Raw genomic sequence first — 15,826 nt, forward strand, 5'->3', positions numbered from 1 at the left:
GTATCCACCGACTGCTGTCTTGTTCTCAGCATCGATCTGTTAGGACATGCCACTCACATTCGAACAGTGTAGTTAGGACTCCTTGGCTACCAATAGAATACATGCCCTTTTACACACTTTAAGATGGCCGCTATCGCGTCCCATCAAGGTGCCTTTCCGAGAGTTGCAGTCCATGAGGGTGATTGGATGCCGCCCGCCTCCTCTAACTTGCACGTGACCTAGAAATGATACTTTAACTTCTCCTGGATATGGGAGAATTCATCCCGGTACAGGCGATGTGGGTAGGTGATCTACTGCGGTCCCCCGCTGGAGATGTGAGTATCTGACATGCAAAAAGGCTGTGATCCACTTTGGTTACTCTCTATATTTTGAGCGCTGAAGGCACTGCGATTGGGTCCGTGCTTTTCCCTTCTTCCGATCCTCCGTCCCCCCGGGGGGACTGGCTGGGCATTGGGCATTGTGACCACTGGCTCTACTCCATAGTTGCACTTAGGGCAGTGGTGTTACTCACGCCTGATCGCCGCTGCCTTTACCGGTGGGATTTGGAACAAGGGGCAGGCAGGCTCACTTCGTATTTGTTGTCCGCTCGCTATGATGAGAGGATGGATTTGGTAACAACTAGATTCGCCCGTGCCTCACTAACCCATGCACCATGTACCTTTCTGCATTTAACATTATCTTTCAGGACACCACTATTTGAGTTGTCTTGAGAGATTCACTGTACCGGAAGAGGCGCCATTCATAAATGAGGAAGGTGGGTCCCATTACGATAGATCGTTTCCCTATCTAGACTATGCATGTGCCTTCTTAGAATGGAAGCCCCAGCCTAACCTTCAGCATAATGCGTTTGCCAGCTGTCGCTATGGCCAATTTTAACTACTGTTCCTTGCTTTCCACTACCGGTTCCTGACAATAGACCTGACTGTTTTTAGATGTTTTTAAACATGCACTTGGGATGGGTATTACACCCCCGACTCACGTATAATTTGTGTATTGTTATTTTGCCTAGTCCGCAAAGGAATTTCTGATATTTGTAAGGAGAAATCTAGGAGGTTTGATGTGAACAATATGCAACCAATACAGAGATGTTCACGTTATCTGACAGGAGAACTTACTGCATCTTTGTTCATACTGTTTTTCTAGGTCATTGAACAGCACTACTGGAGAGATTTGTTGTAGTGTTTTCTTTGGTAGTTAGCTATTAGCTGCACCATTGAGTGTAGATAGATTTAGTTTACATTTATTAGGTCCTGAAGAATTGCCACGGTATTGAGCAACCACTAGGTTGACCCCAGGAGATGAGCATAGCTTCAACTGAACCCTCACGTCAGGGGAGCTGTCCCTCTACACGTTTTTAACAAGGTAGATTACCAACCTGAATAAAAATATTATTTGGAATATCTAACCTATTTTAACGCACTCACTGCACTTCACTATATCTAAACTCGCACGGGCCGCACCCCCCCCCCACTTCATCATACGGCTAAGGAACAAAAGATCTCCAAAAAAGAGCCCCTTCGCGGGTGACCGTCGGGTATTGCACCGCTGACCCGACGAGGAGCAGGTCCAGATGATGAAGCATGACACCTAGCTTGCTGGGTGTGTAAGGACCCTAGTTCTGCCACAGCGGGATCCCCCCTCTATCCCCCCTTTCCTCCTAGTATCTCCACACCACCACCACTTCCCTGTTGGTGGGTGGTCTTGTCCCTTCTAATAATAAACTAGGCATTACCTTTAGAGGAACAGCATCCACATTTGCTTTATAGATATCACACTGGGACATTTCCTGGATAAAGGGTAATTAAACAGTTTTTCTTAAAACACAGTTTCTTAGGTTTTCATACACTTTTCAACTCCACACTTAAAACCTTTTCCACAGTCCTATGGGAGAAAATCAGGTTATCAGTTTAAAGATGAGTAATCAGTCTTGGGAGTTAAATTTCTGGGGTTAGAACCAGGGTTCCCCCGGGTAAAGGATGGACTCAAAGAGCACCCTCAGCAGCACTAGGGCGGTCGGGTGCAGAGGGCTGATGCCCAATGTTATCCAATGAGAGATAGGGGGCCTCCAGTTGTTGGCTGCTCACGGGCACGCCACTTGGATGTGGGAGCAAAGCTTCTAGGGTTTAGCTCAGGGCAAAGCGGGATCCAAGATAGCATACAAGGTGCACCCACTGCGGCACAGGGGTGGCCGGGTGAAGGGTGCTGGATAGACATCGGGAGCCCTGTTAGATTTAATGGGGAAGCTTTGTCAGAACAAACACTGCAGGTTCGGGCACGAAGATCTTCTGGAGGTGACCACCAGTTGGAGAGGTAAGTTGGGATGTCAAGGGATGCTGGGACACAGTCATTTGGGCCACACAAGGCCGTGGGGCATCCGGTGCAGGGGTGTCTTTTGGTGTCGGGTTTTCCTTACCAGTTCCAGTCGCGGTCGGGGGGATTTTCCAGATAGGGGCTGCAGGCGTTGTCAGGAGACTTGAGGTAGGCCAAGGATCACTAGATCCCAGGTAAGTATCGCCAAGAGACCTCCTTGTGATGTTGGTCCACTCGAATTCGGGCCGTGGGTGTCGGTTGCTGAGTTGTGCAGACTCACAGATTTGCCCTGAGCCAAAGTCTGTTGGTGAGCAAATTCGGTGTTGCGGGAGACAAAGTATTTTTAGGGAAGGCAGGGCAGGTCCTCTGGGTTCTGGGGGGCTGCTGGCTGCAGTACACACTGGGATTCCAACGGAGCACATCGAGGTCGGGACAGGCCTTCTTACTTCAGCACGGCTCTTCTGTCCTTCTTCTTCTTTCTTGTCTGATTTCTGGGTTCAGGGCTGCCCCCTAAATACTGTATTTAGGGGGCGTTTTAGGGGTCTCAGGTTAATAGCCAATGGGCTACTGACCTTAGGGTGACTACATCTTTGGTGTGCTCACCCCACGTGGGGGAGTGAGCACAATCCCTAATCCTGATTGGAGAGTGCCTGCCATCTGCAAGATGGCGGGTACTCAAGAGTGGGCTTCACCTCGCCTCCGCCACCTGAGGGGTGGGATTGGCAAAAGTGGACACACCTCCTGGGCTGTTCTAATTTTTCCTGCCTGTATTCCTGCCGAAAAGTGGGTGAGACAGGAAGGGGGCTTGATACCAGGAGAGGGTAGGGGTTGATTGTAAAGGCGGCAAGGCCTTTAAAGGTCCCCTGCCACAGATGGCTCTTCCTGACCTGGGGGAGGTGTGAACACCTCAGCCCAGGAAAGACTTTGTTTCTGGGCTCAGAGAGCAAAGGCTCCCACCCCAAGGGTCCAGAAACTTGTCTCGTGATGGCAGGCTGGTGTTTACCAGTCAGGAAACCCACCAGAGACTGGTTGTTTTTCAGGGGGCATCTCTAAGATGCCCTCTGAGTGCATTGTATAATACGTGTCCCACACATCAGTGTGGGTTTATTATGCTGAGAGGTTTGCTACCAAACTTCCCAGAATTCAGTAAAGCCATTATAGTGTGGTGGAGTTCGTAATGACAAACTCACAGACCATATACTATTTATGGCTTTACTGCACTTGCAATGTCTAAGAATGGACTTAGACACTGTAGGGGTACAGTGCTCATGCAACTGTACCCTCACTAGCGGCATAGTGCACCCAGCTAGAGGGGAGTCTTACCTATACCATAGGCAGTGGGTTGCAGGCATGGCGCACAGGTATGTGTGCCATGTTGACTCTTCACTTTTCTCTGCACCAAAACATGCAGCTTGCAATGGCAGTGTGTGTGTAAAGGTACAGGGCCTCTAAGGGTGGCACAGTAAGTGCTGCAGCCCTTAAAGGCCTCCTTCCCTGGCCACAGTGCCCGTGGTACCCATGGTACCTTTTACAAGGGACTTACATGTGGCCAGAGAGATGCCAATTGGGGGTACAAAGGTGTAGTTTTGGTAAAGAACACAGGCCCTGGGAACTTGATTGGCAGGGACCCAGGGCACATCACGTCATAGTGCATTAAACATGTGGCAAAAAATGGGGGGGATACTGCAATAGAAACCCACTTTCCTACAACTACCTTGTACAGCGGATGCACGTTCTGTTGGAATGGACACCCAGCATACATGTTTAGCGCCCACACACACACCAACCCCACACACACATGCAGTTTACGCATTAGGGTATACCAAAGGGTTTCTGGACAGATCTTAACACAGGAGGTACAGTAGGGACATGAATGCAGGTAAAGACCTGTGTCTTTGGCCTATAATTCAGTTTCCACCTCCAGTCACCACATCGCTCGGTGTGAGGGGCGTAGCCACCTTCATGTGGGTAGAGGGTACACTTTGGGTTTACCTTTCTTTAACACAGCTAGGATCTGTCAAGGTGACACCCATTGAAAGAGGCACCACCTGCACAGGGCTCAGAGATTGTGGAGGTTAAAGAAGATTGAACAGGGCAGGGTGGCTCAGCTTTCCAGAAACATGCAGAGGACTACTGGCTCAACAATAATGCATTGCGGTTTTCAGATCTTGGCTGCAACCATCTGTTAACTCAGCGAGGCCTGTGTACAGTGAACAATTGTGGCATTATCTCCCACACATTTAAGCTCAATGTAGAGGTGTTCCTGGTTGTATAATATCTGCTTGCTTGCTTGGTATATGGGTTGCGAAGCCACACAGACCACCAGCTCCAGTGCCGCTGCAGGAGGGGGGAAATAGTTGGAGGGGGAGAAGCAGCGGCAGGGACGGGCACTGGTTCGGCCAATAAGAGTTTGGTGGAGGAAGGCGCGCATGCTGTTCAGCCTTATTGTTGGATCCGAGAACCACGACAGCCAATTTGTGGAGATTCCGGCAGACACGGAAGGCGTGCCAAATGGAGGGATATTCTTCTAATATTCCGACCTATATTTGTAAGTCCTACCTAGCGGCATTGACATGGGATCGGCAGTGCTTTCTGCGGGATAGTTGACTGGAGAGGACCACGCCCCCTTCCTGTTTCGTCCGTTCCGGAGAGTTCGAGAGACGCCGCTGACCTGTTTCATTGCCAGCAAAGAACGCCGTTCAAGGACCTGCTTCGTACTGGAAGAGTTCCCTGCCCCTTCAATGGTACCGCTGTAAGTCTGAAGCGTTTGGAATCTCCGACACGCACGGACGCACCGGTGACGAGAGGATGCAAGACTGTATTTTGGGTATGTTTACGAGCGTGAAGAAGCGCTAAAGCAGAGCCTTATCTTCCCTTCATGTTCATGAGAGAGAGAGTTTATTTTTTCCTGTTTGAGCTCATAATCGGAGCGCATCTTGCCTAAACTCTCCTCCGCTTTTTGATTTAATCTGCGCTGACGAGCGCTGTTTTACGCGGTTGAGCGCTGCTGATAATCGGGAGTCAGAACGCACTCCCATTGTGAATAACTGTTGTGTTTTTACACTACCACTACGCTGCTACAAGCAAGTTAATGCCACGTATACCTCGTAGGTGGGAGACATTCATAATCAGCGCTATATAAGACGCTATATAAGACGCTTCCTGTTACGTTGAATCCTATTTGGAACTACAGCACCCAGAAGACACCTGTGTTGTTCCACTGTACTATTTCATAACTCTTGGATGCTAGGAGGTGTTCCCCTTTTGTGTTGGATTAATTGGGGACGCGCATCGCTTTGGGGGACCCTCACCTGCAGGCATAGAGTCTCTGACACCAACGGGAGACACCAGGAGCAGCGGCGGCAGTGAGAGCAGCGGAGGCCCCGCCCCCTTGACCTCCTCGGATCAGTAGTGTTTGAACTCTCTTGGCTATTTCCATTTTACTTATTATAGTCAGTCATTCTTTTTGGATTAGAGTGTCTTCCTTTTTATTGTTGGATTTTACTGATTTGTGCCATAAGTTTTTCATTGCTTAGTGTTGTGGGCACACTAGTATCATGGGGAAGCACTCCAAACCTACAGCTAGTCGTCCGATGACTAGACAGCTAGCGAACTCTACTTCTCAGATCCCTAGTCTTACAGCGATAGACAAGATGCTGCAAAAGACAATTGGGGTGGTGGCTACAGCCATTGAAAATACAGAAAAACGGCTGTCGATTACACCGGCATTCAATATGGCCCCCCCTCTAGATGGATTGTCTGATTTTTCCTCATACCAGGTGGATCCTGATGCTATGTCTTCTATGCTGCCCTCATTCACACAACTACCGTGCGCTCAGGCTCAAATAGATGAGCCAGCTCTAGTGGAAGAGGGGTTATCATCATCCTCCTTTGTTTCTATTGTGGCCCCTATAAAGCAGGTTAAGCCAAGGAAAAAACAAAAAAAACAGAAATTGAGAAAAAGGAGACTCTTACCAGCCCCTGCTCCAGATAGCTCTCCCCTTTCGGCCCTGATTCATCATCACCCCCCTACTTCTATCCCTCCGACCTGGGCGACTACCCTATTAATTGAGCTCCAGTCACACATAGACCAATCTCTAAACCTTCTGGCTAAATCCCTGTCATCTAGAATTGACAGGTTGGTTTCCTTAGTTAACTCCAAAGGATTTGGGAAGAAGCAGTCAATCCAGGACCCTAAGACCAACTCGGGCAGTTCGGAGGGTGCTAGTTCCCAAGTAAATCTAACTAATTCTACCCCCCAATCTCAGCCACCTTTACCCCCGATCCCGGTGCCCACGGATCTGGGCCAGCCCTCTATGGTGCATCCAACTGCCCCCTCCTTCAACGCTGGTCCTCATTTGTCCCTGACTGTGCCCCGAGTCCCTACCGTCGTTCCAACACATGAGCAGCCAACTCACTGCAGGGATTTAGTTTCTCGGAATATAGACGGGGTCGGATCCCGCCTACCTGAGGGGGGGGACCGACCCCTCCGGAGCTTGGAGGATTCTCATCTTCTGGTCCAGCTTCCCCCGGAGGCAGCTCCTTATGTGATCGTCCTTACAGGAGTTCCTTCGGTAATGAATGGAAGGGGGGAATCCTATCTTGAACTAAAAAATAAAGTCATCCACTGGCTGTCCAAAAATAGACCATTAAAGGGAGTAGGGAGAGGGGAGATCCTTCACGTTCGGAGGGTTAACTGGCTAGGGACCCGCTCAAAAGACATAGGGGGGGACTGTGTCCTGATTAATTTTAGGGACCCCAGAGTAGTAGATCACATTCTGATGCAGGGAGGGCACTACAGAAGGGGTGCTATTGAGGCATTGCATTTGGGGTACTTTTATTCCATCTCCAACACTCTGGTCTCAGCTGATTTACCTTACTTCCACCAGGCCCCACACAATTCGCACTTTAACATCCCGGTTGAAAACCGCTTTGGTGCGTTAAATGCGGTGGATTGACCACTACATCCGAGTCCTTGTAAGGGAGAGTTTATGCCCGTGGGGGGGAGCCAGGATGAGGATGTTTATGATACAATGACGATGGTGCCCCCGGTTGCCCCGGGATCGGTGAGTGGCCCCGGGCCCCCTTCTCCATCGTCTCTGTCCCCCAGCGCACCAGTGGGTTTTCTAGGGTCGAACCCCCTTGTGCATTCTGCTTCCCACAGCCCCCCCTCTCCCATCCCTCCGGTTGACAGCCCACCCTGTATACCTCACCGGAAACCATTAGTTGGGTCCTGGAATGTGGCCGGTTTAGAGTCCAAACTCTCTGATCCCGAGTGGGGAGAGTTAATGGACAAATATGACATCTGTATATTTCAAGAAACCTGGCTACGGTCTATACCACGGAGGGTGGGTTATGCATCTTTTGCAGCCCCAGCAGTTCAGGGGTTGCGAGGGAGACCTTCAGGGGGGCTAGTTGTTTGGGTTGCAACACACCTGGGGTGTTCAGTAAAGCCATTGGATTCAAAGTCCCCTGATATTCTATGCCTCCTACTAACCTTTCCTGCTAGCTACTCACTAGTAGTTATAAATGTGTACTTGCGCCCCCAGCCGGTTCAGTTAGGTTTGTCGATTCTGGGCGCCCTGGAAAATGTTCTACATTCTCTTCCACAGGCGTCCCATAAACTAATTGGAGCAGATCTTAATTGCCACTTCGAACCCCTTCCAGGGATCCCTTCCCCCACCTGTGAGGAGGACGAAATCTATCTAATCCCTGATCTTATTTCCCACCCGGCCAAACGTCTCTCCCCCCTTGCCCTCGAGATTAATAGGCTTACCATTGCACACTCCTTGCGGGCCTGCAATGGTAGACTCTGCCCGGACGTCCCGGGGTCTTTCACCTTTAACAGAGCTGGGAGCTGTTCGTCCATCGACTATGTTTTGGTGAACGTAGAATTCTGGGGCCATTTGGCCTCTTTTTCTATTATCCCACGGGCCGACAGCGATCACAACCTACTGTCTCTGGAATTGATTAACAATCTAGGTGGTAGTGAATCCTCTAGGCCCCAATCCCCATTACATAGTGAGAATTTGGTCCTAGTGGCAGGTGGCAGACGGATCAGGTGGGAAAGGGTTGCGTCTGATGATCTAAAGCTGGCTGATGTATATAGTGCCGTGACCTGCTCCTTGGAAGCAGTCTTCCATCTTTTGAGTCCTGCTGGGGATATTCCGCAGTCCCGTTTTTTCGAACTCCAGACTATCCACAAGGATTTTTTTGGTAGTTTGGCTAGCTTCTTCTTCTATAACCCCACGGCCTCAAAACCAAGGCTTCTTAGGCCCGAGCGCTGGTTCAATGGTACCTGTAGGCGGGCTAAGTCTGCCCTGCTAGTAGAAGTGAAAGAGGGTACCCTGTCCAGTATCCGGGCAGCCAGGGCCACCTATAAAGACCTGATCAAGGAAGCAAAAGCCGAGTGGGAGGATCTAAGGTGGCAAAATTTACTCCAAGCTCTAGCAGACCGTGATTCGAGGGCGTTTTGGAACATTGTTCGATCGGGCTCGGTAGCCAGTACCCCAGCATTTATTCCTAATCTTAGTGAGGAGGTCTGGCTCGCCCATTTCCAACCCCTCTTCTCGGCCAGTAACCCTCCGGTCAGCAACGATGCAGGCCTCACACAGATTGATACTGCAATGGACTTGCTGAGCCAGGCAGAAATTGAGTCTAGCCTCTTTTCCCTCCCAGAGATTGAATTGGCCCTCAATTCCCTTTCGGTAGGGAAAGCTCCGGGGCTCGACAAGATCCCCGGTGATCTCTACCGAAGTGATGTAAAAATTTGGGCACCTTATATATGTGTATATTTTAATGCTATTTTGCAGGGCCTTAGAATCCCGGACACCTGGTTGGGTGCAGAAATCATTCCCATCCACAAAAAATCTTCCCCATTGGACCCAGCCAACTACCGCCCCATAAGCCTGATTGATGTTCTTCAGAAGCTGTTTGCCCGAGTCCTATTATCCAGACTGCAGTTCTGGATGGAGGATCAACATATTCTAACCTCCCTACAGGCGGGATTCCGAGCTAAGGTTTCTACTATTGATCAACTATTTAGATTACTTTTGATCTATTGGAAAACAGTCAGCATGGGTGCTGGTAATTTGTATTTGATCTTTGTGGACCTTCGGTCCGCTTTTGATATGGTGCAAAGGGAAAAACTCTGGGCCATTTTGCTAGAGATGGGTGCCCCCCCCTATCATTGCCACCTATTCAAACGACTCCACCTAGGCACCTATGCAAGGGTGAGATATGGGAGAGGCGGGGAACTTTCTAGGCCATTTCCGGTAGAGAAGGGTGTGAGGCAGGGCTGTGTCCTGGCCCCCACCCTTTTCTCCCTCTTCATCAATGGGCTGATAGAGTATCTTCTGCGCTCCGCTAACCTGGACTCCCCTGTTTTGTCGGGACGTAAGGTCCCGGCCCTGATGTTCGCTGATGATACGCTCTTGCTATCTCAATCTTACATGGGCATACAGCGTACATTAGAGGCCTTTTGCTCTTTTTGCAAAATCAGGGATCTGGAACTGAACCTTTCTAAGACCAAATTTATGGTGTTTGGTTCTAATTCGCTTAATTGCCCCCACCCTAAACTGGGAGAGGTTGAGTTGGATAGGGTTGCCACGTTTGACTATTTGGGGGTGACCCTTAATGATAAAATGAATTGGGGTTCCCATTTGGCAAAGGCAAATTTGAGACTAGCCCAATCAGTGGGGGGTATCCTGAAGGTGTTTAATAACTCTTCGTGCAAACCTCTGGGCCCCCCGATGGAAATCTACAAAACACAAGCCAGAGGAGGAGCACTATATGGTGCTGAATTATGGGGATACTCCACCCCCGCCTCCCTCTCATCTATTGAGAATTCCTTCATCAGGAGATTGCTGAAACTACCTGTCAGCACCCCACTAATCCCTCTGAGATGGGATCTAGGTTTGATTCCCATAGAAGAGATTGCCCTGAATCGTCCTCTTCAGTTCTGGAGGCGTCTTTGGTCAACGCCCGAGTTGGAAAGCTATAGGCTCGATCTCGGTGACATTATGGCAAGGGGTAATTCGGATAAGATCCCCTGGCTTGCCCACATAAAGAACCTTTGCAACCTAATTGGGATGGGGAATTTATGCTCCACCCCGGAAGTGACCTGCCGTACATTTTCGAAGAACTCATTGAGGGAGGTTTTGAAATCTTTTAGGAAGGGTATCCTACTCCATTCCTCCCTGGGTAGGCTCACTGATACCTTTCTGGATATTAAGTGTAGTCCCCAATTTGAAGTCTTCTTAGACGTGATCCAACCTCCTCTGGCTAAGAAACTTTACATACAGCTTAGACACGGTTCCCTTCCACTGAGAGATTTCACCCATAGATGGTCTAACGTTGCAAACCCCGCTAGCTCTTGCCCCCTATGCTCTGGTATTCGCGAAACAGAGTTGCATGTTGTTCTCTTTTGCCCCTTATACACTATTGCACGGAAAAAATGGATCATCCAGCTATGCAAGTCTAGGGGCCTTAGGGACTACAAGGAGGTGTTCAGAATTCTGAAATATGACACCACCCCTTTGGTAGTGTTTGCAATGGCCAAATTCCTCCTCTCAATGTGGTTTGCTAGGTCCAAATTTTTGTCTTCTGCTACTCAGCCCCCTGATTCAGTACTACCTATATCATCATCATAGTACTTTGAGGTATATGTGTATATCACTGGCCCTGGATCAATTTTAACTTTTTTCCCGTTTCATGGAATAGATCTCGTGTTTACTGTGTTTGTTCTATAGAACTGTCTTAATGTTTTAATGGATTTCACTCTATACAATGTTATTTAATCATGTTTTTTAAAGTATTTATGTATTTATGTCTTTTTATGGTATTTTACCGAAATAAAAGCTTTGACTGGCAATAGAAACCCACTTTCCTACAACCACCTTGTACAGCGGATGCACGTTCTGTTGGAATGGACACCCAGCATACATGTTTAGCGCCCACACACACACCAACCCCACACACACATGCAGTTTACGCATTAGGGTATACCAAAGGGTTTCTGGACAGATCTTAACACAGGAGGTACAGTAGGGACATGAATGCAGGTAAAGACCTGTGTCTTTGGCCTATAATTCAGTTTCCACCTCCAGTCACCACATCGCTCGGTGTGAGGGGCGTAGCCACCTTCATGTGGGTAGAGGGTACACTTTGGGTTTACCTTTCTTTAACACAGCTAGGATCTGTCAAGGTGACACCCATTGAAAGAGGCACCACCTGCACAGGGCTCAGAGATTGTGGAGGTTAAAGAAGATTGAACAGGGCAGGGTGGCTCAGCTTTCCAGAAACATGCAGAGGACTACTGGCTCAACAATAATGCATTGCGGTTTTCAGATCTTGGCTGCAACCATCTGTTAACTCAGCGAGGCCTGTGTACAGTGAACAATTGTGGCATTATCTCCCACACATTTAAGCTCAATGTAGAGGTGTTCCTGGTTGTATAATATCTGCTTGCATTCATTCTCTGCCTAACTTCGATGAGGGAATTATGAAGCAGTGGAGTGACAAGTTATGCGGAAAGCTCTGCTAAATTATGCACATTATGCAGCACATTCTGTGGGAGTGTTATGTTGCTATTTTGTCATTCTAAGACACATCGATACACAAGTGATCCAAATGCCTTGCAACACACACGTTTCTTAAGAAGGAACCGTATAAATGCTCACCGGATGCTATGGGAAATGTTATTCAACCACGAAAAATGAATATGACGTGGCTGGGAGCACAGTAACAACATTTCATTCACACTGCCCCTTTTACCTCCCAGAGTGCATGGAAAACACACAAAGCTGCTCTCAGCATAAAACAAGCCAGCATGCGCACAGTTCATGGAATGCAATGTGTGTCTATGTCGTATTGAGAATCCCAATCGTGATTTAGAGCTGGCTTCTAGTTCTGATGTCTCTCTGCACTATGGGCCTTTGGATGACCACCAGTGAGAGGGCCAGGTGGAGGGAGTTCTTTATATGGAGACTCCGAGTATTGTGTTCCATCCAACATACAACTGCTGATAGATATTGCTTGCACCTTTCCAAGGCCGCCCAGATTAACCAAGGGCAATAACCTGGCAAGGAATTAGAGTTCTTCTGATGGAACTTTAAGAGAGCTATTTACCGGGGCTTAAGGAGACTTTCGACAATATCACAAAAACCTCCTTAGATGGAAAAGTCATCAGAGCTTTAAAAGAGAAGTAAAATGTCAATTTCTGTACTCGGAGTGCCTTCTTAAAATAACTACTGGTTTAAGAACTGTGTCTGCGGTGTGTCATGAATGTATACAAATAAGGAAGAAAAACTTTTCATGGTAAGGCAAGCGTTTCCATACTACGAAAATTAAACTTAAATATACCAGGATTTTACATATGTTTATCCCCTGTATGATAAATGCAAATGTGATCTGAGCAACTGTTTAATAAAAAGAGTTATAAAAAAAAGAAAAAAAATACCAGGATTTTTTCATGATACCGCCATAAGCCCTTACCCTGTCCATCAGTTGGGGATGTTAATACTGGCCGCCACCTAACTAGTAGCAGTTTATGACCTATACGAAGCATCGTCTGGACAGTATATGGTTTCCCTTTGCATGGTCCATGGAACCATTCGGCAAAACACTTGAGCCGGTTGAGTTAGAAACTATTTTTTGTTGCAATCTACAAATTAAGCAGTAAAGGGTGGAATATTTGGCCAGAGTGGCAGATGCATAACTATACGAACACACTGGGGCCACACAATTGCATATTCCAAGTGCCCTGACTATGATTATTTGTGCAACTTACATGGCCAGTACTTCCATATGCCCAGGAAATGCTCAGCATTAGGGTGCCACTTAGTGGTCATGGCAAGTTACTACAAAAGGTTTGAAAGCGTGTTTTATTTTGCTTCCTGGGAACTGCTTCAGCAAGCAAAAGGCTGTTTTGCATGTAGTGGTGAAAATGTTTTCACTATTCCTGGCCTATCTAGACCACACCAAGATGTCCATATGTACTCCTGGCTCCAAGTGGGCGGAGCTGAAGCACAGCTCTACTGATGCTTGCATACTTGTCTGGCGACAGCTCTGCTGTCAAACCAGGCCTTAAAAAGGCTGCTCAGCGCTGGTGGGCACCTCCTTCGCTGTGCATGAGAGCTCAGAGTATGACGTGAGAGGGCGTGAGAGAGCGTGAGAGAGAAGAGGCTACAAGTAATCTTGATTTTTGCCTGAGGCCGGTAGTCACAGAGGAGCTTGGGCCAAGATACAGCCAGACACATGCCTCGTGCCTTTACTGGGACACTCACCTCTGCAAGTCGCTGACGTTTTCTGAGGGACACCTATGTTTATCGATGCAAGAAATTCTGCAGGAGTGCAGGCCCTCTCGAGGCAAGAGAAGATGAGCCATCGTGTACACCATGACCTTATGAGGCAGCCCCTTGGCTGCCCTTAGCATAACACCACAGACATTACAATGTCTCCTACCAGAGGCAGCAGCCAAGGTGAAAAGTAGGTGATGGGGCAACATAGGAGCTGCCGTTTAAACAATGGAAAAGAGAACTGACATTTCCTTATGCTACTTTGTTTTTCTAAAATGAACACTGAGCACAAGAAAGGTGATATTTATGACAACTGTTTTGTTTTGAGCATGCTGTAGGTCCTTACAGGGAAGGTCGAATCTCTCTGCATTTTTCTACATAGTCTGATCTACATCATTTATAAATCTGATTTGAATTACACTGATTCTAATATCTTTTTGCAAAAAAAATACTAACTGCTTTGTGATGTGTTTAACTTGATGCAACAGGTTCCACTTCTATTCTTCATGTCAGAAAGCATATTATGTCTTATATATGAAAAAATAAATTACTCAGAACTTAAGTGATTTGAGGGAAGTGTTATGATGTGACCATCTATTATACAGAATACAATACCCTCTGCCATATGTGAAAAGGATATTGTAAGTCGCCTCAGAGTTCCAAGACCTTATAAAGGAATTCAGTATGGTCATGGAACTCCTACATGACTTGCAATATCCTTATAGTATACAGCAGAGGCTGTTTCATCCTATATGAAACTTGTACTTATTGTGGTTCTTCTCATTTACAATTCAAAAACATCGTTAAAATCAAAGAAAGAATTATCAGTATCCCACAATTACATTTTGGATTTCACTCTGTGCTGTAAATAAAGAAAAGTAGATTTTGTATTTTTTGTGGTCTTTGGCTGTCTCGTCTCGTGTTCCTTGCAATGTGAGTGGAGCACCACTTTCTCTCCCCGAGTGAAACAGATCAACTGAAGGGAATAGAAGGAGGTAGGTCAAAAGTTGGATTCATAGCTCGGCAAACGTTGTTCCAACCTGCCTTGTAGGTATTTCAAGTAACTATAACTTATGCCCCCGCCATGCACAGCGTTGCCATCTGTGATGTCAATTTGGTAATCATCAGTGATGTTATAGAACACGTCATGAGTGTTGTCATTTCTGAGTGATAAATAGTGCATGGTGAAGGCGCGAGTTACATTTACTTGAAATAACTATAGCTGGTGAATTTCTGTGGCTTTTTTAGTTTAAAATGTTATGTTTAAACTAACATTTTCACCTTACTATAAAATCACTTTAAACTTTGTTTTTTTCAGTAAACTTCTGAGGTTTCTTTTTTAAAACAAAGTAAGATATTATTACCATACCTAACTATAACGTCACTGTAACCTTTTTTTATGTAACCTAATATTCTATCACCCTATGTAAGTATGCCAAACTCTGTAGCACAGGGCCAAAGGCTGTAGGCCAGCCAATCACATCATGAGCTCCTGTGGGAGTTTCCCACTCCTGCAGGATAGAGTCGGGCAACAGGAAATAAAATACCCCCCCCCCCCCCCCCAGCCAAACACATCAGCCTGGTGATTGCAGGAGTTCTTACTAGCTTTTCTGAACCCAACCATCTAGATCTACAAATATTTTGAACCTTAATTTATCAAAAACTACTGAATGAATTCCTGGGGTGCAGCTTGGTTATAAAGATTGGGTGGGTGCGAGCAACAGATTTCCCAACAATCAGGTTGGGACATCTTGTTAAAACACATAATAAGAGAAGTAGGACTAAAGGGGGTCTTAAGGGGCAGTGAAAGGGATAAGGAATGCAGATTGGTAGGAGTACTAAGTGTGAAAACCACAATATTTTGTAAAATAATCCGAATTTTTTAGGACTTTCAAAACAGAGATGAAAAAGAGTGAGTGTGTTTTTGTCAGTGTGTGCATGCACAAAATCTGAGGTGAAATCTGACAGATGCATCACCATACTCTACTGAAAGTACCTGTACCCAACTATTTATTAGGAAATACATTAGGGGGGTGTAACACCTCAAACACTCCCCTGAAGCTATACCCCGATGGATTTACACCAATCACAAAATGCATTCTTTCTGGACCAAGATCTAGCTTTCTGCCGAAGTTGATGTTATTCTGTTCAGCTGTTTTTGTGGTATGTCTGTTCAATTTTCCTGTGGAGAACAGCATGGGGAATTGCATTTTGGGACT

General features: G+C 47.0%; 1 protein-coding gene across 2 annotated transcripts in view; it reads left to right on the forward strand.

Annotated features, from left to right (window-relative positions):
* The first annotated feature begins 227 nt into the window (after window positions 1-227).
* The window catches only part of SLC2A11 (solute carrier family 2 member 11), a 422,108-nt gene continuing 406,509 nt past the window's right edge, over window positions 228-15,826 (forward strand). The window contains exon 1 of one of the 2 annotated variants that reach the window (XM_085633805.1): window positions 228-314. Coding sequence is in view for 1 of the 2 variants with exons in the window: in XM_085633803.1 (XP_085489929.1) it covers window positions 276-314 (39 nt within the window). In the remaining variant the exon portion in view is untranslated. The remainder of the gene's footprint in view (window positions 315-15,826) is intronic. The other variant, XM_085633803.1, reaches the window with a different exon arrangement.

This window comes from Triturus cristatus, chromosome 11, assembly GCF_964204655.1.
Source record: "Triturus cristatus chromosome 11, aTriCri1.1, whole genome shotgun sequence".
Lineage (NCBI taxonomy): Eukaryota > Metazoa > Chordata > Amphibia > Caudata > Salamandridae > Triturus > Triturus cristatus.